General features: G+C 35.4%; 1 protein-coding gene across 2 annotated transcripts in view; it reads right to left on the bottom strand.

Moving 5' to 3' along the window:
* The window catches only part of LOC149418427 (uncharacterized), a 42137-nt gene extending 19929 nt beyond the window's left edge, over positions 1 to 22208 (bottom strand). Inside the window, exons 1-5 of one of the 2 annotated variants that reach the window (XM_089638485.1) lie at positions 22106 to 22208; positions 17889 to 18024; positions 7501 to 7660; positions 5687 to 5986; positions 504 to 611 (exon numbers count right to left, since the gene is read on the bottom strand). In XM_089638485.1, the coding sequence (XP_089494611.1) occupies positions 504 to 611; positions 5687 to 5986; positions 7501 to 7660; positions 17889 to 18022 (702 nt within the window). In that variant the 5' untranslated portion in view covers positions 18023 to 18024; positions 22106 to 22208. Of the gene's footprint in view, positions 1 to 503; positions 612 to 5686; positions 6038 to 7500; positions 7661 to 17888; positions 18025 to 22105 lie in introns of both variants that reach the window. The other variant, XM_089638484.1, reaches the window with a different exon arrangement.
* Positions 22209 to 24680: the final 2472 nt, after the last annotated feature.

Below are 24680 nucleotides of genomic sequence, written 5' to 3' on the forward strand. Positions count from 1 at the left end.
AAATCTGCTTACGAATTACTAGTACTTTTAAAAATGGCGCAAAAATTGCTGGCCGCATAAAAAACTTAACTACATATCCAAAATCGGGTAAACAAAAGTTCAGGATTGTTTCCAAAATTTAATATTTTGTTACACTATTTAGTTACGACACTTTTACAAATGTGTTACAATTTACCCACCTCACTGAATTTTAGCGTCACTGAACATTCAGATCCTGTGCAGAAAAACCACAAAATGGACAGCGCTGAAAACCTTTGCCTTACTTTAGCGAATTTTAGTTTTCTGGGCATGGTCAGGTTATTTCAATGTGTGCTCTTCGGTGGTCAATGTACGACTGATGACCATAGTTTATTCAAAGCATCCTAGAACCTCCTGAAGCTAAAAATATGGTCAAGTGGTTTGCCTGCAGGACGTCGAAATGATACCCAGATTTCATGTCAGGGCGAGTCAATTTGAATGTCTATGGTCATCACAATGAATTTGTAATAAAGATGGTTAATTACCGGTAATGGACATAGTTTGTTGTTGATCTTCACTGAACAGTTTGGAGGGAAGCAGTCATCTTGTTCGCAGGATGTTTCTACCATGCAAAACCGCAGCTGTACTTGAACCTGGAAAACGAACAGCAAATATCTTTAATACATTGATTTATAAGCTTATAAAAAACATCTATGTACCTATATTACTATTATGATTACTGAAGTCAATATGTATTTTATGAATTTACTAAGAATTATCACAAAAAGCCATTACAATGCTGTTAAAAATGTACCAGCAATAAACTTTACTAAAAATAAATAAAAGCGTTAAAAAGTCTGTATTTTAGTTATCTGCAGAACATAAAAAATGTAAATAACCTTCTGATAAAAATTGATTTCCTAATATGTACTACTATTTTACATCTTGGTTATGGTGACATTTATGTAATTAACCTTATGATAAACATTGATTTTGTAATACTACTACTTTACATCTTGGTTATGGTAACATTTATGTAATTAACCTTCTGATAAACATTGATTTTGTAATGCTACTATTTTACATCTTGGTTATGGTAACATTTATGTAATTAACCTTATGATAAACATTGATTTTGTAATACTACTACTTTACATCTTGGTTATGGTAACATTTATGTAATTAACCTTCTGATAAACATTGATTTTGTAATGCTACTATTTTACATCTTGGTTATGGTAACATTTATGTAATTAACCTTATGATAAACATTGATTTTGTAATACTACTACTTTACATCTTGGTTATGGTAACATTTATGTAATTAACCTTCTGATAAACATTGATTTTGTAATGCTACTATTTTACATCTTGGTTATGGTGACATTTATGACAAATTTCTCGGAGTGGTTGTTTTAGCTTTGCAACATTGAAAGTACCTAAAGTAAAAGATATCTATAAAAAAATGTCAATAATCCAAATCTGCTAAGAATAGCATTAAAAAAAATTTAAACTAATTTAGAAATAAGATCCCAATACAAAATTAGTTAATTAAGAATGTTATGCAACATATTATAAATTTGGGTATTGTTTTATAATTTCAATGTATCTATATAAATAAAAATGTAAATGTTTGTTTGTTAAAAATCTTAAATCTCCGAAAGTTCTTCACTAATAGCTTTGAATTATGACACAACGTTCCATTTGAATATGCGTGTTTTTATATACCTATATTATGAGTAAAAAACGTGATTTTTTTTTTTAAAAGCGCCATCTGTTGGACGTAAAAGGAAACACGCTATTACTTCTCTATCTGAACAGACAGACTGAGTAGTCATCTGCCCATATATATTTTTTTAAATAAAGCAACGCTTGAAGCTGTACTTATGATCAAACATAGCTAATTTAATTTATAATATTGTGGGTAGAAATTATCATTATTTATTTTTTTACATTAGCTCCATACAGGAGGCCCTGAGGAAAATAATTCTCCTCAGGACCTATATCATCTTTGGGGATGCTGTGTGGAGGGGTCTTTTTAGAAAAGGGAGAGGAGGAAGTTTTAGAAAGGAAAAATTTATGAGAGGTGGTTAGGAATCTGAGGGTCAGTGCGTCCAGGAGTGACGAACATATAAATCCATTCCTTCTACTGCGGTGCAAGGTGACGTTCCGAAAGAGTCCTGCTGGAGAGGTCAAAAGGTCTCCCTCAACCATTCTCTCCCGATCCGGCTGGCCACGCATTGCTGGTCACCATGACCCGGACAAACCTCACCCCATGAACCCGGGCACCCCTGCTAAGTCACCAAACGTAGACAACCACTTGGGGTGACCTGTGGCAGAGGTGTTGGTTACCCAGTATTGCGTGTATAGGTACCGGGGCGACTGTACCCATACAAGAGGTCTTCTCTCTCTTGGGCGATTCCGGCACCTATAAGAAGATTAAAAACAACCCCACCAACAGTCAAAGACAAAGCTTCTAGCATCAGGAAAGAGGATTGGTCTAAGCTTTTTGTAAAAGCCTCTAGAACTCCTGTCCTGTACGGTCTCCCAAAAATACATAAAAAGGAAATCCCAATGAGACCAATTGTCAGCGCTATTGGTGCTCCTACATACAAACTTTCCCAACACCTCTCGAGATTACTGCAGATGCAAACTGGAAAAACCGAATCGTGGATTAAGGATTCAACAGATCTGATTAGTAAGCTCAAGAAAGTTAAGACTGAGGAAGGAGATATTCTGGTCAGCTTTGACGTCGTGTCTCTTTTCACAAATGTGCCTCTAGAAGACTCCATGACAATGCTCAGGGAGATATATGAGGAAGACATTTGCAAACTTTTTGAACACTGCCTCAAAACGGGATACTTTGCGTTTCAGGGTGAACTGTTTGAGCAATTGGAGGGAGTTGCGATGGGCAGTCCGTTGTCGCCAGTACTAGCCAACTTTTTTATGGAGAAGTTTGAAGAAGTGGCACACGACACAGCTTCGGCTGTCCCTAAAGTATGGTGGCGGTACGTCGACGATGTCTTCGCCATTTGGCCTCATGGAACGGAGAAACTAAACGAATTCCTGGACCATCTTAATTCTCTCCACAGCAAAATTAAATTCACAATGGAACTGGAAAACGAAGATAAAATCCTGCCTTTTCTAGATGTGGAGGTGATGCGAAAACACAATGGTAGCCTAGGGCATACCGTATGTAGGAAACCAATCCATACAAATCCGTACTTACACGCTGATTCGCACCACCACCCAGCACAGAAGAGAGGACTTATCCATACATTGGTGACCCGAGCGAATATGTGAAGAACATAAAATCAGAGCGGAACTTACGAAGCTGACCGATGCACTGGAGCGCAATGGTTACCCATCAAGTCAGACAAGGCAAGTCATAAGAGCCAAATCTGCACCAAACGAAGACAGAATTGAACAAGAGTCGAAAGGCTGTGCCTTCCTGCCTTATGTGCACAATGTGACAGACAGAATTGCCAGGCTATTGAGAAAGGAAAGTATCAAGACTGTCTTCGGAACAACGACAAAGATACAGGACTTACTGAGGTCTGCAAAGACTAAGTTTCCTCTGGAAACAGATGGAGTGTATAAACTCAGCTGTTCCCGATCCTTGTAAACTCGGCCACCCTGACAAGTCGACGCATTTGATTGACACCGGGCATTACTTTGGATTTGTTCCTGAAGTCCTGGGGAGACCCAAAACTTATAGAGCACGGCTGATTACGGAGGCCATTGAAATCCATAAAAATCCCGTAAACATTAATAGAGACGATGGAGCTAAGCTCAATAGTTCTTGGTATCCGGTAATTGACGGCTACACCAGAGCTAAACGAAGAAAACCACTTTAAATAAAAAATGATACGTTAATGTTAGCTCAGAGGGTTGGAGCTGGCAACACGGTATCACAACTTCATAAATAAGCTCACATTTCACCACAACCTCAAATAACACATCTGCCCTGATGATGGACACTGCAATGCTGTCCGAAACGTTGGCTAAAGAAGGAGTTAGCGCAACACGGCATAAAACCCCAAAAACAAATAACAAAAAAAACTTCTTCAATTATCTAAAAGTCATTCAATCATTAATTTTCTTAAATAACACCTAGCAGTATTTCTACATATATTTTCATAACACTTTGTGATTGTGTTGTGATTTCACAACACAATCGTAGTGTTATTAAATTGTTAAATCCCTATTTACAAAATTAAACTGAAATTTTTTAAGAAATGACATTTATGAAAATTAAAAAAAAAAAAAATGTCAAAAAGGGCCTAATATTGCTTCCCCATATACCTCCCACTCTGACGGATGGGATTCCAACGCCGAGGAGATTGAGACTGAAATCAACCTTGGCCTTAGTTCCTACAAGACATATGGCCGAAAAGCCATTGATAGTGCCTAAGGAGCAGCAGCTCAAAGTGTATAGATATGTGATGAGTGTTCTCGGCCCAACTTTTGCTGGAAAAAGAAGAATTGCGCTATTGTTTCTCTATCAGAACAGAGAGACTGAGCCACAGCAACGCGTGGCGGGGTACAGCTAGTATTAAAATAAATGTTCCCAATTCCCATTGTTTAAGACACCATACCACAGACATAGGAATTAATAGACGAGAAGATAAAGGCGAGGGGTAAAATCAACTGTTGAAGAACGAAGGGAGTGAAGATGACTGTGATTCGTCAATAAATCAATCTGACAGTAAATAGGCATCTCGCATTATAATATCACCATTTACTTCTTAAAAGTAAAATCTGCTTTGAATGAATAGACATTTTTACATGGGAGCGCAAATTACTCGCCACGTTATGAACAAATTTGCGAAGTCCAAATTCGGCAAAGTAAGGCAGCTTCTATATTCAGAGTCATAGTTAGTTCAGAGTATTTAGTTAAGACACTTTTATAAATGTTCATAATTTACTTCCCAGCAACCAACCAGCTTTGTGTTTCGCGTCCAGACGTTTCTCGATGTGATAGTAACAACTGATTCATATTATACGATGTGAATATGCTTAAAATAAAATAAAATAATGCTTATATATGGAATGTAATACGACAATTGGGTTTATTCTCTTTTTTCGCATCTATTTTTACCAGTTTTCATAGTACAAGTAAACATTTTGCCGTGTTATTTCGTAAAATGAACCGATGATGCCTGGACCATAGTTCGCACAAGAATGATGACGTCACGTTTTCAAATATCACTTGAGGCCGTACGCGAGCCCAGCCGGCTCAATGGAACCGGTATGGGGAGTGGGGATAATACGCTTTTAATCACTTAGGGCAGGTCTACTAATATTCATATGTCTATGCACCATACCGTGTTTCACCTGAATACATTTAAAAATAATATTGCCTATTTTAGCCCTTCGACCCAAATGTGTCGACTAAATAATAAGATAGAGTGTGCTGAAGTAGACATTTTCATTGATAATTTATACAGATTCAGAAAAAATGTTCTGCTGTTGCTAAAAAAATATGTACTATTTGTGTCTCTTGAGCCTCCATTTGTCTCTTTTGTATCTTGCCTCTACTCTACTCTACTTGCCTCTAGTACAAAACTGCTTTGCATTGCTCGTCACAATAATACCAAATAATGCTTTCGATAGATTAACTTTTAACTAAAAGGTTAACTCAAAGGTTTAGCAGATATGAGTAGGTATTTGGAATAATTATTGTACAATTTGGGTTGTATGATGAGGATATTTATGTAGGACTTACAGAATTGACTTCAGGTGAGTTCATGATTGTCTGTGCCTGCTGTGGAGTGAGGTGAAAGTAGAATGTGCTCTCCTGCATCCTGGTGTTGAAGACGGGCACCAGCGTACTGGTCCGCATGATCTCAGCCGACTCCTGATAGAAGGGCAAGCGGCGGAAACGCACGTCGGGGTGGACGGGGTAACCCCCGCCCGCCTTGTAGCTGTCCAGCATGTAGTGGGGCCCCTGGGCGCCGGTCCCCCCGGGCGGATGCGAGGAATGGTGCAAGTCGGGCCCCCGCACCGATAGCTCTCCTCCGCGGGGCTGCGACAATAACCACTGCTGAATCGTACGCTGCTGTTGACTAGCTTTGGCCTTGTTTCGGAAATTGGAACTGATTAGAAAATGATACATTTTTTCGGGTTTTATTTGTTAAACCTAACATTAGACGTAAATTAATTAAACTGTTATTTAATTAATAAACAACCGATCTAATCAACAAGATATTGGTATTCTATTTATATCGATAACCCTGGTAGTAAAATGGTCAGCTCAAGTAAGCTAGACGGAGGTACAGTAACTGAGTGTGAAAGAGTAAGATAATCCAACCTGTCGGTACAAAGCCTGGCACTCGAGTCTCGGTACGCGGCGGATTACTGAATTTGACATACGAATACCGGCCAATTATAGAGCTTGATTTTGTGCTTTCAACTAGTAAAAGTGATTGCAGAATATAGTACTTCACGGATAATGGAGCAGTGGATTACTGAGAGAGTACTGTATATCATTAGAATATTATCAAAATAGAAATTGCGCCACTGCAAATTTCACCGATCTATGAATCATAGATATCATTTATTTGTGTGAAGATTATAGTAGGTTTTTCAATGGACTTTTACCTCGTAATCTCTAAACTACATAACATTTCAACTGCAATTGTAATCTGGACCCTACTAACTTACTACTACTAGCAAATAATATTAAAAAAATAGACTTCTCATTCATAAATTTACTGGCCCTATCTATAGGTTCTAACCTATCAGCAGGGTTGACTCATTTGAACTAAATCATCTGTTTAGAAGTAACTCTTTTATAAAAAAAATAAAACTTATACAGCTGTTCAAATGACAATAAAAAACACTATTCATAGTTGATAAAAAATACTTCAATTTCGAAGGTACAGTAGTCCCTATAATCCAAACAATTAAAAACTGAACCTGTTCAGTTTAATGAATTTTCAGATTACTGGAATCATTTGCTTTAAAGCTTGGCTTGGTTGTAATGTCGAGTTTAACACCGATATTACACGTTTTGTGTATTTTAATAGAAGAATGTATTTCTGTCTTCTTTGAAAAACCAAACTATGTACCATCATCGCAATGTTTCAAAATGTCAACGACCGCAGTTTATTTTTATGCACGACGAAACACGCTTTCAAATATTATTTTTAGAAATAAACAGATAATTTTTCAAATATTAAGATTTTTAGTGCAAACCTAAAAAAAATTAAAAATGGCACACCTTACTTTTATTTCGTCTGAACAATAACTGATAACAAAAACAAAAAAAAACATACACTTTTATTAGACAAATATATTATAAACATTATTGTTTCTCACTTTTTTGTTGTTTCATATAAAAATAATTATTGTTAAAAAATTCACAAAGTTAATATTATAAAGCATGATATTTTCCCTTTATAACAATGTGCAGATACTGTGTAGAACAAATTGACTCCACGGTAATATAGCTGTCTGTTATAAATACCGGTTCGCAAAACCAAATAAATTAGCCCGGAGAGTAATGGAACATATTATATTGTTTCATCTTTGGGTTACCTGTTGAGCTGTGGGCACAGGTTGGAGCACATGGGAGGACACAGGCGCAGGTGGTGGGGCGACAGCCGCGGGGGTGACGGCCTTGCTGGTGTGGTTGATGACCGACACGGGGGCTACAGGGGCAATAGGGACAGGGGTAGGGAGCACTGGACTGATCTTCCTGGAATTACAGAAAACAGGAGCGGTGAATGAAATAATAATAACCATAAATACCAGAAAGTCCAATTTTCTAATTATGTCCTGTGCTTTCCAACCATATCCAGATTTCTCTAATAAACAATTAACAATGTTAATCTCAAGTGAGGTAAGTATGGTACTGTATATTATCTGCCTCATGTATATTAAAATTTAAAATGTAAATATACATTCTAGTATCACGTTCATCAATCAAATGCATTGTACATATGGCTTTGTATCGGTGATCGACGAACCGGTGGATGCAATCTGTTAGCTATAAATTGATAATAGTTTTACTAGTCTATAGTTAGTAATAAGACAAATAATTGTAGAAATGTATCATATATTTGTACAGTGCCCTTGAGGTGATTTTGCACAATAATTACACTATACAAATCATCCAAATATTATTATTATAATAATCACCTTTGCAGTGAACCCCCAAAGAATAAATACGCCAAACGAGACTCAATTGGATTTTCAACAATTCAAGCAGATATAAAACTTTTTCACCGTAATAATCACAAATATGCCAAACGCCGATCACAATTTAAACCATCGGTTTCTTTGACTCTAATGACTAGTCTAACGTAGATTGTTGTAAGTAAAAAAGCCGCTTTACGGGCCGTCAGAGGCGGTTCCTTGGTACATATGTGCATTTGTGCATTGAACTGCTTGTCGTCAGTCTTCACATAACAACTTACAACGTCATCGATATACGAAAGTACGCTCCAGTGATAATTATTTGAGCTATCTTCTAGTACTAGTTTCCCGTGCTAGCGCCAACGGGTCGTGCATATTCCGATATGCACAAAACCATGTTTTAACATACTACTGAGATAGCATCGAGCAGTATCGAGACGGCTCGATCTAGCCGAAACGGTGACATGAGCGAGACACATTACACATTACGCTCTTAACCTCAAATCACATGTTAGAGCAGTGCAGATATATAACTCACCCCTTGCATTATTGTGCCGAATTTTGCATGACTTTGACCATGCGTAATCCAATGCATCTGGAGTGTATTCGTTTAGCAATACTAATTTACAATGTTAGTGCTACAACATTCACACACTGGCACTCGTGCGAGGAGAGTTTAAATGATTTAGATATATTTTCAACAATGCATTGCATGTCCTTTACTCTCGTGATGATTTAGGGAACGCTAATGTAGCATTATTATTTAGTTAATAGAGAGAATGAATTACGGAAGGTACCCCCATTAATTAATTTGCTCCACCTTTATTACACACTAGGTACATTTTAAAAGTGAAATGCACTGCTGGTAATATCAGTCACGGGCCTCCTCTGCCGGCCGTCACTATAGGCCTTGAACTGCGGTATTTCGATAATGCTATTTTTCCAGGCTCAGTTATTGATTGCCCCGATTTTTTATTGTTATTATTACCATTGGGTGCTTAGGCTCACTGTGGCCAGGCTGCTCGCCACGCTCATTCTAGCCGGGACAGCCCCGTGATAGTGGTGCAAACAATCCTCGATACGCAGCTTGTATATTTTCTAGTTTTAATTTAACTGAAAACTGTAAATATTGTTTTCTTTCCTTATTATTTCAATTTAGATGCTAAACCATCAGGCGAACAGATCTCTGATGTTTCCTTAGTTTGAGTTACTATGAATGTAACTATGCATACATTATTTCGTACTAACAATCATGCATGCAGGGACATTGGAGGGTCTAGAATAGTTTTTTACAAAAAAAAGTCCAATTTCTTAGTCGCACAATTCCTGACGTGTAGGAATTGGAGAGAACTTAGGAGGCTAAGCAATCAGTTTCCTAACACAGCCGTTGGGAAAGGGTGGGTCCCCCTCCAATGTTATTATTACTAGATCAAGTACCACATTTACATTGGCTAAATATTTAAACAAATGCTTTATGCCCTTCCAAAAGACTTCGTAATCTGGTTAACAAAATATAAGCATTAAGTTTTTTTTTTTTACATGCAACTAACTAATCATCATTTCACTGCAGGTTAAGGAAGAGAGGATGGACAATAACACACCTCTGTTTCATTCACAATCCGGTACACTCTTCTACCAACTATTGACATGACTTGATTCAATAAATTTTTCACTTGATCGAGATATGTCTTCATGGGGCGACACATTCTTCAAATCACTTTGCGTATCATATTCTCCGGACAAGTACCCAAAAATTAACAGGGATGACATATTAACACTTAATACTCCTTGGTACCTGGCTTTGTGGGGTATTCTCGGAAGTGAACATGCAGCACACATTAACGATGGTTAACTACTATGATACAGTATCATACCTGGACAAAAAAACTTTTTTTTACACTCTACACATCTGTCTTGGTGACGGACACTGAAAGGGCGCACTAAACTTTTGTCTCAAAAAAGGAAAGAAAGCGAAACACAACTTGATACCACTAAGTCGAACAACACACTAAAAATTATATTTTATTTCTATTTCAACTGCATTTTATGAAAAACGATTCCTGGGAAAATTTAATGCTGCAATTTGCGATGATATAGCAGTATGGACATTATTTTTACATTTCTTATAGTGCTACATAAGCAATATCTGTATTATACTTAAATAAAGTCACTATCCGCGTCTTAGTGCGCTTAGTTCTTCTAAACTGTGATATTGCTAAAACACATGCTTGCATAGATATTTTCGTAAATAATATAAATGGATCTCTGGAGAACATTCGAGCATTCTAATATGATTCTTATTAGAATAACTTGCCATGCGATTTTGACCTTGATGCATTGAAAAATGTATGAAAACCAAAACAGCCTCGTTTGGGTAAATAAAAAATTAGGTTCCACTAATATTTTTCTGTTTTATGCTTCGGCCTTCAACAGGTTAAGGACGAGTTGTTTCACAGAATTTGAAGAATTCATCAAATTTCAAAGTTAATTTTCAAGTTCTGTGAAAGTCCTATTCAAATTCTGTGATTATATAATTATGGGCCACAAAATTCAGTCAGTTAGGTCAAAACCCAACCAAACTGAATAATTATCTTTTTAATCAAAGGGTGTAGCCAATATCTACTACTGATATGTGCTATTTATTTTAGTTTGAAATTATAAAATACGGGCAACCAAACAAATTGATTTTTCACGATTTTAGAGGTGAGTTTGGCAAATCATTGTGACTTAATGGTAATTATTAAAAAATAATCATGCATTTTTACTATGCAAATATAATGAAATAAAAAAAATACAGTGTGTGGCAAGCCTACGCACGACGGAAGTGAAACTTTTAGTATTCTTCTCTCTCTCTTTTCATTTCATTCTCTCTTTTTTTCTGTCTTACGTTAGTTTGAAGATTATAGGTCAAATAATTCAACGACGAAGCATAGATTTTCTCTTTTTAATATTTTCTTATACATGAATGAATTTCGATATAAGTACAGTTCCAAAAATTTTCAATTTATTTACAGTTATGCAATACTATTTACAATTATTAAATATTACATACACAACAATATTACAATTAAAAATTTCGATTACGATTTACCAATCATGTGACATTTTCATTGTCACTTTCACGGATATTATTTCCTAACGTCGTGATAATTGGGTGATGGTAACTAAAGTGCGAGATATATACATTAGCACTCAAATCCTTAATGAATCGTGCAAAAACTGCATCGATTGTTGTCCCCCGTCTAGTCGTATTAATGTTCCTATCATTAACCATATCCAAATCAAGGGTGTTTTTGAAAAAGTTCAATAACTCTACAGATTCATTCTTCGCGAAATTTACATTAAAATCTCCCGAAATAATCATCGGAATTTCGTGATAATTTGTATTCAATAACCTTGAACTACCCTCTGTGTATGGCAAAAGTACATGGTGGATAAAATCTTTGATATCTGTAATCGATTTACCTGGCGAGAAATAAATTGACACCATAATAATTTTTTTGCCATTAGCCAGAGAGCATTCCGCAGCACACAAATCCCCAACGGAGGATGTATGATTAGAAACGAATTCATGGTTAGGGGCATGAAGGTTATTATGTTTTACCACAACGTGTTGGAGTCTATTAAAATTTTGATATATACCTTGTTATAGCTTCAGCTGCAATAGATCGCAGAAGTTTTTGACGCTCTCTGTATGCTTTACTACATTCTGCAGCCGTTTTAGATGAAGGTTTGGGAGGCTTTGATTTCTTTTTTCGCTGTCTCCACCGTCTGCTGGCCTCTGCGCGCTGTGCCAGTCGACGCTTGTTTACACACGCTTCGGTTGTAGGCACGACATCCCTACATCATATTTCACTGTTAGTATAATCTCGCCAATATGTTAAACAATCCTATCATGCTATTACAACAACAATACTATTTTGTGAGATATTTATCCACTCTTCTTGGTTATGTTTACCTTACGTTAATGTCATCACTGTGTGAATCAGACTCTCTTCTTCTTTGGTGATTTTCAGGGGATATTTCCTCTTGTGCCACGAATGTTTTTCTCACTTCTATCTCGTCACTACTCATTTTTGACACTAAAACTCTGTTCCAAATCGAATAAACCACAATCAATTACGTATTTCACTCGTATTACACTCACCGCGCAGTACACGAAGCAAGCAGCTGATGCCTGGCGTGGCGTCGTTGGCTAGAGAGAGAGGAAAAGAGAGAAGAGAGAGAGAACGTTCGTCAGTGGCTCCCTCACCTCAGTAAGCGACTACGGTGAGAGAGCGACAGTGAACGGTGAGCGGTGGTGGGGGTCCCGTACCCCCACCACCAAATGATCACGGTTTTTCGTGACGGTCATGAGTCGGTTTTACTCCGGTCCTTGAAAATGCATGACGCGCGTAAAGAAATTTCACTTCAAAAATGAATTATATGAGTTATTTCGTAAAATGTTCCGATGAGCGACACCGGTCTACGTACAAATGATGACATTGTTTAGTGAAGAAATGCGCGAACCCTGCTGGTGCCAAGTAGTTTATTATGTGGTTTGCCACCTGCCGTCGAAATGATACTCAGATTTTGCTTTAGGGCAGATCTATTTATTCTGACATCAGTGGTACCTCCACATTACATTATTATAGTCAAAGCACTTGTGCCATCCAACATCCAACCTTCCTAACATTTCAATGAATGCTATGCATTTAAATCTTGTCTTAATAAAAACCTTTAAAGGCTGAGTCTTCAACAAACCGCACCCATGTATGTACTATTAAAATTATACCACCATGAGCAAAGATACTTTGTACTACACTATTAAATTCTGTAACCATATTTCCCACCTCATTGAAATAACCCGTAGAGAATACAGCAGCATGTAAAACAATTAAAAGGTTTCGGTCTGGATAAAAACAATTTCACAATTTTTCTAGAACTTAATAACATCAAACCAAACATTACATTGTAATTATAATTGGTACTTTTTGTAATGTTGCCATAGACATATGAATATTAGTAGACCTGCCCTAAGTGATTAAAAGCGTATTATTCCCCACTCCTCATACCGGTTCCATTGGAGCCGGCTGGGCTCGCGTATGGCCTCCCTTGAATCTTGAGAATGTGACGTCATCATTCTTGTGCGAACTAGCGTGAAGCTATGGTCGAGTTCATTTTACGAAATAACACGGCAAAATGGTGGCTTGCGCTATGAAAACTTGTAAAAATAGAAGTGAAAAAGAGAATAAACCCAATTGTCGTATTACATTCCGTAGGTAAGCATTATTTTACTTTGTTTTAACCTTATTCACATCGTATAATATGGATCAGTTTTAGAAACATATACTATCATGCGATGGACGCGAAACACAAAGCCGTGCACAAGAATCAGGGATGTGCCTTCGCCTTTTGCGCTTTGATAAAATACATTATAGTATCATTTGAAATTTATTCCACTTTAATGGCGTTATTACTAAACGAGTTTTGAACTTTATACAACTCATAAACAACACTTAATATAGGATAAATGGTTGGTTATCAATTGTGAAAAATTGGTATGTTTGGAAGTAAAATGTAGATACAGTGAGCATGTTTGGAATGAAAAATGTATGTGTCATTTTGCTGTCCGATGACATTTTTTTATCTATTAAAATTTAAAATATTATATTTTTCTATCACACGTCGCCACCGATCACATATTATCTTTCATACTATCACACATCGCAACGGACCACGTGTTAGGTACGCGCTTGTTTCGTATGTACGGTACTGCTGGAACGAGAAGGAGTGCATATCACGTAATGCGCTAGGTTATACCGAGTGGCGATGTGTGATAGAAAATCATGTTTTTTGTTTTTAATTGAAATAGTGTCATCGGAAGGCAAAATGATGTCCAAATTTTTACTCCAAATACTCTTAGGAATCGCTGGTAAAAGCTGTGTGTATATAATTTCATTTGTTTTTTTAGTTGTTTTACTTTTCTATTATCTTCTTAAAAGTGAAATGTTATTTATTTTTTCAAAGATTTCAATATTTTATTATTAATAGGTACAGAGCGGTGGTGACAACCCTCCAACATTGGTCGAATGTAGCGATTCTCAAGTGTGCGCATCGTTGTTACTGGGAAGTAAATTATGAACATTTATAAAAGTGTCTTAACTAAATACGTAAACTAAATATTCGACTCTGAAAATAGAAGAAATTTTTTTTGCCGAATTTGGACTTTGCAAATTTGTTCATAACGTGGCGAGTAATTTGCGCTCCCATGTAAAAATATCTATTCATTCAAAAGCAGATTTTACTTTTAAGAACTAAATGGTGATATTATAAGGCGAGATGCCTATATACTATCAGATTGATTTATTGACGAATCACAGTCAGCTTTACCCTCTTCGTTCTTCAACAGTTGATTTTACCCCTCACCCTTTTGTTCTAGTCTATTAATATTCATATGTCTGTGAATGTTGCATATTTTTAACCTAATCCGCAGCAAACACATTCATTTTTTACCATCAAAACAATTCACTTAATTTTTTTTTCAGGTGGCTGAAATGCTGAAGACGATAAGAAGTGACCTTATCAACCTTTTAGAGGAGAAAATCAAAGACCCATGTCTCAATCTACTGCACCACGACAAAGGCAATAAAATCATCAAGACAATATTACAAGTTATCACCTAGGATAAAATTACCCATGAATGAAAACGGGCTTATCCTTCTGCAAAAATGGCTTATGCAAAACTCACTCACACTTAATGTTAACAAAACTAAATATTTAACGTTTTCTATAACGGCTAGAGGACAACCAGCTGAGGATTATACTCTCAAATTACATGATTGTCAAGGAAAAAACGAAACGCAATCATGCCATTGCCCCACCATAACACTCTAGAAGTATAAAATATCTCGGAATTGAAATTGATGAAAATCTTCGATGGGACTCCCACATAAATAGTATTACAAAGAAACTCACAAAGCTTATATACTACTTTAGAAATATACGCAATATACTAAGTATAAATGATTTATATAAGGTATACTATGCTCTCTGTCAATCACGCATAGAATATGGGATTATTGGATGGGGATCTGCCTCAAACATCCACATGAAGCAGCTTATTAAAACTCAAAAAGCAATAATAAAAATAATCCTTAAAGTACCCATAAGAACTCCATCAAAAGACATTTTTAAAAATTTTAAAGTGTTCAGTATAATAAAACTATACTCAAAAAATGCTCTAATCAAATTTACAGAAAAATATGAGTACCCTGCTGACCAACACAACTATATTACAAGGAAGAAATCCTCAAAACTATTGAACATCCCAAAATTAAATACGTCTTTTGGCCAGAAAAATCATCATTTCCATGCTACAAAACAATATAATGCCCTCCCAATTGAACTCAAAAACACAACGGAGACACAAAAATTTAAAAACGACATCAAATTATGGCTAAGTAAACATGAAGATGAGGAAATCAATAAAATTATGAACTGAACAAATGTGAAGACAATTTTTTAAATTTTTTTTGTAGAAATTAACAAGGAAATCACGATCTACACCTATACAAAAACCTATAGTCCGCCTCGGAACAGGAATACCTAGTGAGGAGGACTGCGAATAATATACTTTGTAATTATATTTGTCGTTAATAAAAAAAAAAAAAAAAAAAAAAAATGGTGATAAATTGGATAGATGTATCAGGTGACAATATTGGAGTTAAAATAATGGCCTTTTCGCACTTCATCACATTGTGCGGCACATTATGACACAATGTATGTTTTTTAATGAAACTTCATGGGTCATATAGACGAAATTCCCGTAATAGGATGGCCATCGATGGATTTTATATGTGACAGTTGCATAGATAAGGTTAGTGATAAGATAGAAAGCTGAAACGCAACTAGAATCAGCATATAACTGCGACCTTTAAAATGAAAATGAAAAATACAAAATGGTGCTGATTGGTTATTTGATGACAATATTACATTTGATTTTCTGCGAAACAAGCGGCTTAGATGTATAACTAACAACTTACAGTTAAGATTTATAACTAGTAAAGTACGACTAAGATTTATAAGTAGTGACTTACAACTAAGACTTATAACTAGCGATTTAAAACTAATATGACTGTTAATTACTGGTTTATTATTTAAAAGGTTTTTTTTTTTTAATATTTGTGTCCTCGTGTTTTTTATTTGATAACGACGAAGGCTTTAAGCTGCTAAGAGCCAGTATTATTAGGCTGAAGGAAGTCTGGGAAGGAAGAAATGAAGAAGAAAGTTTTTAAAAGACAGATAATCATTTGTACGTGACGTATAACCTGACAAATATTTTAATTTATCCTTTATCATTGCAAGTGGAAAATATTCCTTTTGCAATGATGGAGGAATCTGAATTGTACCCGCAATGCCGCGACATATTTGTTCACTCGGCTACTAGCCTTGTCACCAGATCTGAGTAGGTAGGTTGAGAACAACAAGGCCACTAAATTAATTATAGTAAAAAAACTCTAATTTATAATTTGAAACCTTTTTCAACAATTATGGTGCTATTCCATTTTAATTATACTATTAAAACTCATTTATTACTTTCTTCCACTTATTGAATTGAAACTTCTTTACGCGCGTCACGCATTTTCGAGGACCGGAGTAAAACCGACTCATGACCGTCATGAAAAACCGTGATCATTTGGTGGTGGGGGTACGGGACCCCCACCACCGCTCACCGTGCACTGTCGCTCTCTCACCGTAGTCGCTTACTGAGGTGAGGGAGCCACTGACGAACGTTCTCTCTCTCTCTTCTCTCTTTTCCTCTCTCTCTAGTCAACGACGCCACGCCAGGCATCAGCTGCTTGCTTCGTGTACTGCGCGGTGAGTGTAATACGAGTGAAATACGTAATTGATTGTGGTTTATTCGATTTGGAACAGAGTTTTAGTGTCACGACATTAGGAAATAATATCCGTGAAAGTGACAATGAAAATGTCACATGATTGGTAAATCGTAATCGAAATTTTTAATTGTAATATTGTTGTGTATGTAATATTTAATAATTGTAAATAATATTGCATAACTGTAAATAAATTGAAAATTTTTGGAACTGTACTTATATCGAAATTCATTCATGTATAAGAAAATATTAAAAAGAGAAAATCTATGCTTCGTCGTTGAATTATTTGACCTATAATCTTCAAACTAACGTAAGACAGAAAAAAAGAGAGAGAAGAATACTAAAAGTTTCACTTCCGTCGTGCGTAGGCTTGCCGCACACTGTATTTTATTTATTAATGACGTGATCGGTTTCACCTCATGATGATGCCAAGATGACGGGCATCTTCAGACTATTCTGAAGCAGCTTCAGGTCTGAGCAGAATAAGTGTATTTTCACAAAACTGAATAATAACAGAACTTGAATAGAACTTAAAATAAGTTACAGATTTGATGAATTATTCAAATTTTGTGAAACAACCCGTCCTTAGAGAATTTATTCCGGAAGGTTTATATATATAATACATGCATATTATATTTATAGAAAGTAGAGAAAAGTCAAGCAACGCCTAGTACACATCATCTAATATATCTGTGGATTGTTGTTTATACAAATCTACAGTTTTATTCAGAGATTGATGATTTTGCACCCTTCAAAACAAGAGGGAACTGCCTACATGACATTTCGAAACCCCCCCCCCCCTCCACCTCACCCCCTTTTCGGCCCTTTAAAGCAAAAAAAGTCTGGGCAATGCTAGGTACTAGTGACTTATATATATATTCTTTAAAAATCTGTGTAGGCTTCATGACTTACTTGGTGATGTGTATCTTCCGCAAGCGAATTTTCTTCTGTGCTTTGGGTTCTGACGGAGTCTCTTCCTTCGGACTGGACTCCTGGGAGTCTGAGTTGGCACTGGCCAGGCGAGCGGAAGAGCGGGTCTTCACCATTTCTGCCAATACAACAAACAGATACTCATTACATATTCATTATACTATTCAACGAGCATAATGTCTTCTTGCACATAAATCAACTCCATCACATTTCTTATACAAATACAACAAAAAGTCTCTTACAACACAATTACACAACCAGAACCAAACTAACCGACACTACCAAGTACCTAAACCATGCACTACATTAGCACAAAGACAATTAATCTACCCAGGTCCTAAAATCTTCAGCCTTCTCCCTGCTATAATAACTGTAATGTTTTATCAATTTTTGTTACCATGCCCTTTTTTTTACCTCATAATTGTGAGTTAATCGAAATTTATACCTGTAACTTACACCGCTTGGAGAAAGTACAAAGGAAGTTTCTTAGATATGTTAAATACAAGTTGATACAACCTGTGATTGATATCTGCTACAAAACATTGATGTCTGATCTGAAATTACTGCTAATTTCTACCGGAGAACTTAAACTTTTAATTTTAAGTGTTATAAATATCTGTCTACTTGTTAATCTACTCGACTCCATCATCTGTTCCACTGTGACAACCACTGCACTAACTATTCATATCACTCCCCACTAGCTCGATTTTCACAACTGCCAATGATATATGCACACTTTTTCGGTATATTTAAAACCTCTCCATACCCACATCAAAGCAAAAATAATAGTTGTCAATATATCTGATATGTTTCTGTATTATGTGTGTAAAATTTATTGTACTGATACATTATTTCTGTATGTTTGTAAATTTTCGACATGTATTATGTTTGTAAAAGTCCTATGGGCGTTCAATAAATAAAATTGTTAGTGTGATTGATGCATTTGATAGTCTAGAATTGCCTGCATTGGTAAGCTTTTTATGATTCCACTACGTAATAATAGTAGTCTGGATTTATTTCAGTGCAAACATTCTAGGACTAACTACCATATGTATTCCTTATTGCCCAGAATACTTTTGGATGGAAATAATAATGTTGAGTCAGTGGACATCTTTTATTTATCACTTGACAAACACAAAATATTGTTACTGGTGTAGTTAAGCTATGTATACTAAATATGTACTGTATAATTTTTACTATTCATGTGTAAAAGCCCCTAAAAAGGGCTCTAATAACATAACCCTACTAAAATTTCAACATAAATATTGTTTTCAAACATTCAAAACATAAATAAAGGTGTGGATTCTTACATCTGCAATACATTTCAATCATAATACCCATACATTCTACTCTTTATGCTAGTCCCAGGCAAAGATAGTATTCAAGACATCAACGACCGTCCTAAAAGCCGTTCAAAAAATCTTCCTTCTCACACTTCTTGTACGAAAAAGACAGAAGACACTAGAATATAGAATGTGTTGAATCATATTCCTATGACATTTCAGGAACGTATGTTTCTTTCGAACTGTATATCTATCTTTAAAATTGATTCACTGAGTGTACGGAGGCATCATAAGGATGCACTATTCCCGTATAAAGTAGTTAACAATAATAGTCAATGCCCAGAGTAGTTAAATAAGATTCAATTCAATGTACCTGCGCGTTCAACATGCTCTTGTGTCCTGTTCAGTGTGGATCAATGCAAAACGAATTCTAAGCAGAATTCTTGCCTGAACAGACTATGCAATAATTACAATAGCGTATTTTCCAAGGTGGATATTTTCAGCTGCGAACTTACCAAATACAAGAGGTCCATAAAAGAATATTTCTCTGATGGTTTGTGAATAATGTTATGTCTCTATTGTTTATATTTCTATTATGTTTTGATTTATATCTACAACCTCTCCCCATGGCTATAAATGTATTGATAAACGTTTTATGTTGTAAATTTTTCGTTTTATGTAATCTTTTGTTTTGTATAATTTTTTTAAAATTCATATTCCATTCTTACAAATTTAATTTACTTATTATTTACTTATTCCTTACTATGCTGTCTCAGTAGAGATAAAGTCACAAGGAGGAAATCCATAATTGATTTTATTTTGGCTATATAATACTTTTGTACAAACTGAAATAAATGTAAGCTGTCGATTTCCCGAAAATTAATAAATAAATATGGTACTGCCAGTTATAAAAACAAGCACCAAAAAAGGTTGTTTTATTTCATAAAACGCACTGTCGTTAATATTGTCTTCAATGATTAAATATTATTATATATATAGTTCAATCTGTAAACTTCGAACATGGCGGGCGAAATAATACTAAAAATGTATTTATTTTACATGCAAACTTTATTGCGTGAAATAAATAAGCAAACATTGCTGGGTTATCAAAATCTCCTACCACCATCGTACTAAGCCGAAATATTGCTTGTGTCATTATGAAGGACTTGACTAACAGAGGAATTGATCCCATGGGAATCCGATGCATTTTTCAACTAACCGGAGTTTGAACCCCAATTACATTTGACATCGCCGACAAATCTGCAATCAGCGCTATACTTTAAGTATGAGCGCCATACGGTTGCGGATATGTCCATCTCTAATTTATACACATGTATTTAAAAGATATTAAGAAAAAAAACAAGACAAGATTATAAAAATACAAGACATGTTATATTCATACTGATTAAACAAAAAATGTAGCACCACTTATGAAAAATACAACCATTCAAAGAATATGTTTACAAATGAAATAGCTAAGTATATTAATGGCGCACTAAAGTATGTCCAGTTTAGTTAAACCATGCCCATTGTCTCAGTAACGTATTTTCACCCTATTAATTCATTTAAGATGAGAAATATTGAAATAGATTATCCTGTATTCTACCATTTTTGTAATATTATGAAACACAAATTATGTTCTTTAAAATAATAGTGTTTTTTTGCCAATTTTTGAAATTTACCTTTGAACTTGTGCATTTCTGTATTTACATTTTTGTAAATGTCACATTCGATTGGTGTAATTTACCTAAAAATAAAATGTTGAAAAATGTTTCATTTGTCTGTCTAGAAGTTCTGCTAAGATATATTTATCATAATAATAAGTTTAAAACCTTTCTAGATTAGAATAAATTTTAGAATCAAGTCACATCTGCTAAAAAGTATTATTTGTACTTTCCCTATCTTGGATAATGATGCCACCCCATAACTTTGTTAGTGTCAATAAAACAAATTAACTATTCAAAGGAAACAAAATATTTAAAAATGTATAAGAGAGAAAAATATCAGTATAGGCATAATATGGATAATCACCATAGAATAAAGAAGAACATAAGAAATGCTTTGTGGACGAGTTTCGAGACCCAAAACTCTGACCATTCTTTGCTTAAATTTCAAAGACAGAAATTCTTTTCATCATCATTATAACATTAATAAATGGACTAAAACCAAAAGCTACTAAGTCAGTGGCCATACCGGTCTCAATTCAAATCTATATGGAAGACATTAATTTCTATAGTGTATTATCTATTTAGTGATAATGACGAAGAAGTCAATAGATTCTTATTTGACTTGTTTTACTACATGAAATTCTTCATTCAAAACTGTTTTATATTTAAAGTAGATGTGGTGACAACCATTTGTTGTTTACTACTGGCAGAATATATTATGACAAACTAAATTAAAAACAGATTTTTTGACACTTGCATCCTTATGATACGGCGCCCTGGGTCTACAAAATCAATATAAATTCAAACGTATTCGTAGATCAGAAAAATGTATGATGATAACGTATTCATTGTCAATGTTATTTTGCAAAACAAACACAAACGTATACCTGTGTTTAAAATAATTCGAAAACTGTCATGCGCATGGAAATGCAAAAAATACAGGTGATCGAAAAATCATATACTGCACTTGTGAACTAAAAAAATATTGCAACCGCGCAATAAACACTACTTTATATAAGTTATTACACATAACATGACGACACCTTCCTCATATGAATGGGCAAAGCCATCGAATTCAAATTATTTTATGAAATAACATCCACAAACCTTCGCGCCGTAAATGTTATCAGGGCATATCAACACATTTATTATTATTGTTGATAACAAGCGATATTTGCATTTTTTAAGGTTAAATAGAGAAACGGTCAAGCGTTCCCGATACATCAAAGTGGTCTACACAAATATTTACCTGTAAACAAATAATGCTCAGCTCAAAATATACAAAATCGACACACACAGTCAGCCATTGCACTTTCCGGTTATTCGAGCCATGATGTTGCTATCACTTGCTAATTCTACAGTGATTTAGTTAAGTGATGCCATACCTTAAAAACGAAAATTCGGTAGATTGGCGATAAAAATCGGTAGGTCGCCATTTTTGGGGCTCTATTTACTTTTTATTGATACCTACAGTCAAACCGTTATAATTTTATTGAAATTTATTCAACCTACCGAAAAAATAAAGACTATCTCCGTTACCGAGCGGTTGAGATCCATGTTTGATATATATGGTCAAAGGTTGAAATAAATTTCATATTTATTTATATCTACGAAACATAGGTATAATATATCTAGTTAATTATTGTTACGTCTTTTACTTGGTGTACCCAACCTATACTATCCAGAGGTCACGCATTCGAATCCCGGCGTGTTCAAATAATTTTTATATATGATTTCACATAAAATAAAATAATATATAGTACATTTGCGGCATGTCTCAGAGTGATACTCTCACTATGGCCATGCTCTGTTGGAGGACTGGAAACGTTGCTTGAAATGGCATTAATAAAACGTGTAGATTATTATTATTGCTTAGGTTTTTTTCAAATAACCATAAAATTTACCAAAGACAGCAATGAGCTTTTTGAGTATAATATATCAGTTAGAGATGGTCGATTCATGTCCCGTTTACAAGGAACCGGTTATTTTGCTGTCGCTGGAACCGTCGATATTATTTATTCGAAGAACCGGTTATTTTTGGTATATTTATCGAAAAACATATTTTAGAAAAATTGTAAAAAAAAACGATGAAATATTTTGAGGAATCAGTTCTTTTTTTCAGAATTTGTCTATAATTTTTTTTACATTCAGCCTTTCGCAGTCTCTGGGACCTGTAGAATGTTGTCCAAAGTCCAAAGTCTTGGTGTTTGAAAAAGAAAATACCAAAACAGTGTGCAATAAAGTTGTGAATGATGAATACTCGGAGTATAAACGGAGTTTGTTTGGGAAGTGTGTTCATTAGAGATGGGAAGGCTAATGAGAGATATTGAAAGAAGGGTAAATGCTGACGGCCGGCATAGTCCAGTGGTAACGCATTGGACTGCCATTCCGAAGGTCGCGGGTTCGAACCCGGCGTGCGCAAATAAATTTTATTTGATTAATTTGTGTTATTTCACAATTAATTAATTAAAATAATATATAGTATATTTGCGGCACGTTCCAGAGTGGAAGATACTACCAGTATCGCCCTGGTGTAAGACCACCATTCAGAATTGAAACGTTGCTCCAAATGGCTTTAGCCGTGTTTAGTGACTAGATCTGAATAGCCAGGTACTTCCCCACCTTCCTCTTTCCCTTCCCCACTTACCTTCAGCCTCACAACATCCCCCAATTGGGGATGCCATAGTCTCACTGGCTCCAGACGGGAGCAGTTGGGACTCTTGTGAGGTATTCACTATAAAAAAAAAATACAGGTAACTCTGGTACTGGAGGACTGAACGCGGTTGGCGCTAACAAAAAATTGTCCAAGAACGCGAATCTAGCAGTCCACAATGGAGTGCTGGTACCTACCCTGATCTATGGCAGTGGGGCATGGAACTGGCAGAGGAAGGATGAAAGTAGAATCAATGCTGTCGAAATGAGATCCCTGAGGCATATAATAATAATAATAATTGGATGACTTGTATAGTGCCGTTTTTGCGCAAAATCACCTCAAGGGCGCTGTACAGACTTATAATACATTTCTACAGTGATCTATGTTATTACTTAACTATTTATGGAGAAAATATACAGTACAATACTTACCTGGTAGGTCACTTGAGATTAACACATAATTAAAATTATCTAATTGTTTATTGGAGAAATTTAGATACAGGATTTACGACTTAATTGAAAAATTGAATATAACTGGACTTTCTCTTAGGAATGGTATATTTAATCTAACAGGTTATGTGTATGTGTAGTAAAACCATGTATTATCGTGTAATATTAAGAAAGGGATGCTCAGATGGTTTGGGCATGTAGAGCGAATGAACGAAGAAAGGAGTGTACGGAAAAATATGACGCAAATGTTATTGGTAGAAGTCGGGAGGTCCGAGGAAAACATGGCACGATCAAGTGAATCAGACACTTGAGTTGGACCAGGAATAAAATAAAAGAAGAGTATGTATTAGTTGATGTGTGAATGTGAATTAGGTAAGGAGTGTGTGCCAAGACGGAGTTGTTTGGCGGTTTGTCCTTTCTGCCTACCCCTGCGGAAACAGCGTGGTGGTTACTTTTACTCACAAATCTTAGTTTGTTATACTATACTATGTAATTGTGTATTTGAATTCACATTATTTATTTTGGCTTTGACCCATTAAGGGTGATCTTGGCCATACAAAATTTCTACGTCGTGTAATATTTTAAATTGAGCCGCTATCAATAACAACCCTTACATAGATGGCGATAAGGTTTAAATTCCCGCTTAACACCATCCGCCTGTTTTGATTTATGCAAGAAAAAAACATGGCCAAAAAGTGCCTTTTATTTTATTTTGTGGATGT

The sequence above is a fragment of the Hesperophylax consimilis genome, chromosome 13, assembly GCF_061612785.1.
Source record: "Hesperophylax consimilis isolate HC1 chromosome 13, BYU_Hcon_1.0, whole genome shotgun sequence".
Lineage (NCBI taxonomy): Eukaryota > Metazoa > Arthropoda > Insecta > Trichoptera > Limnephilidae > Hesperophylax > Hesperophylax consimilis.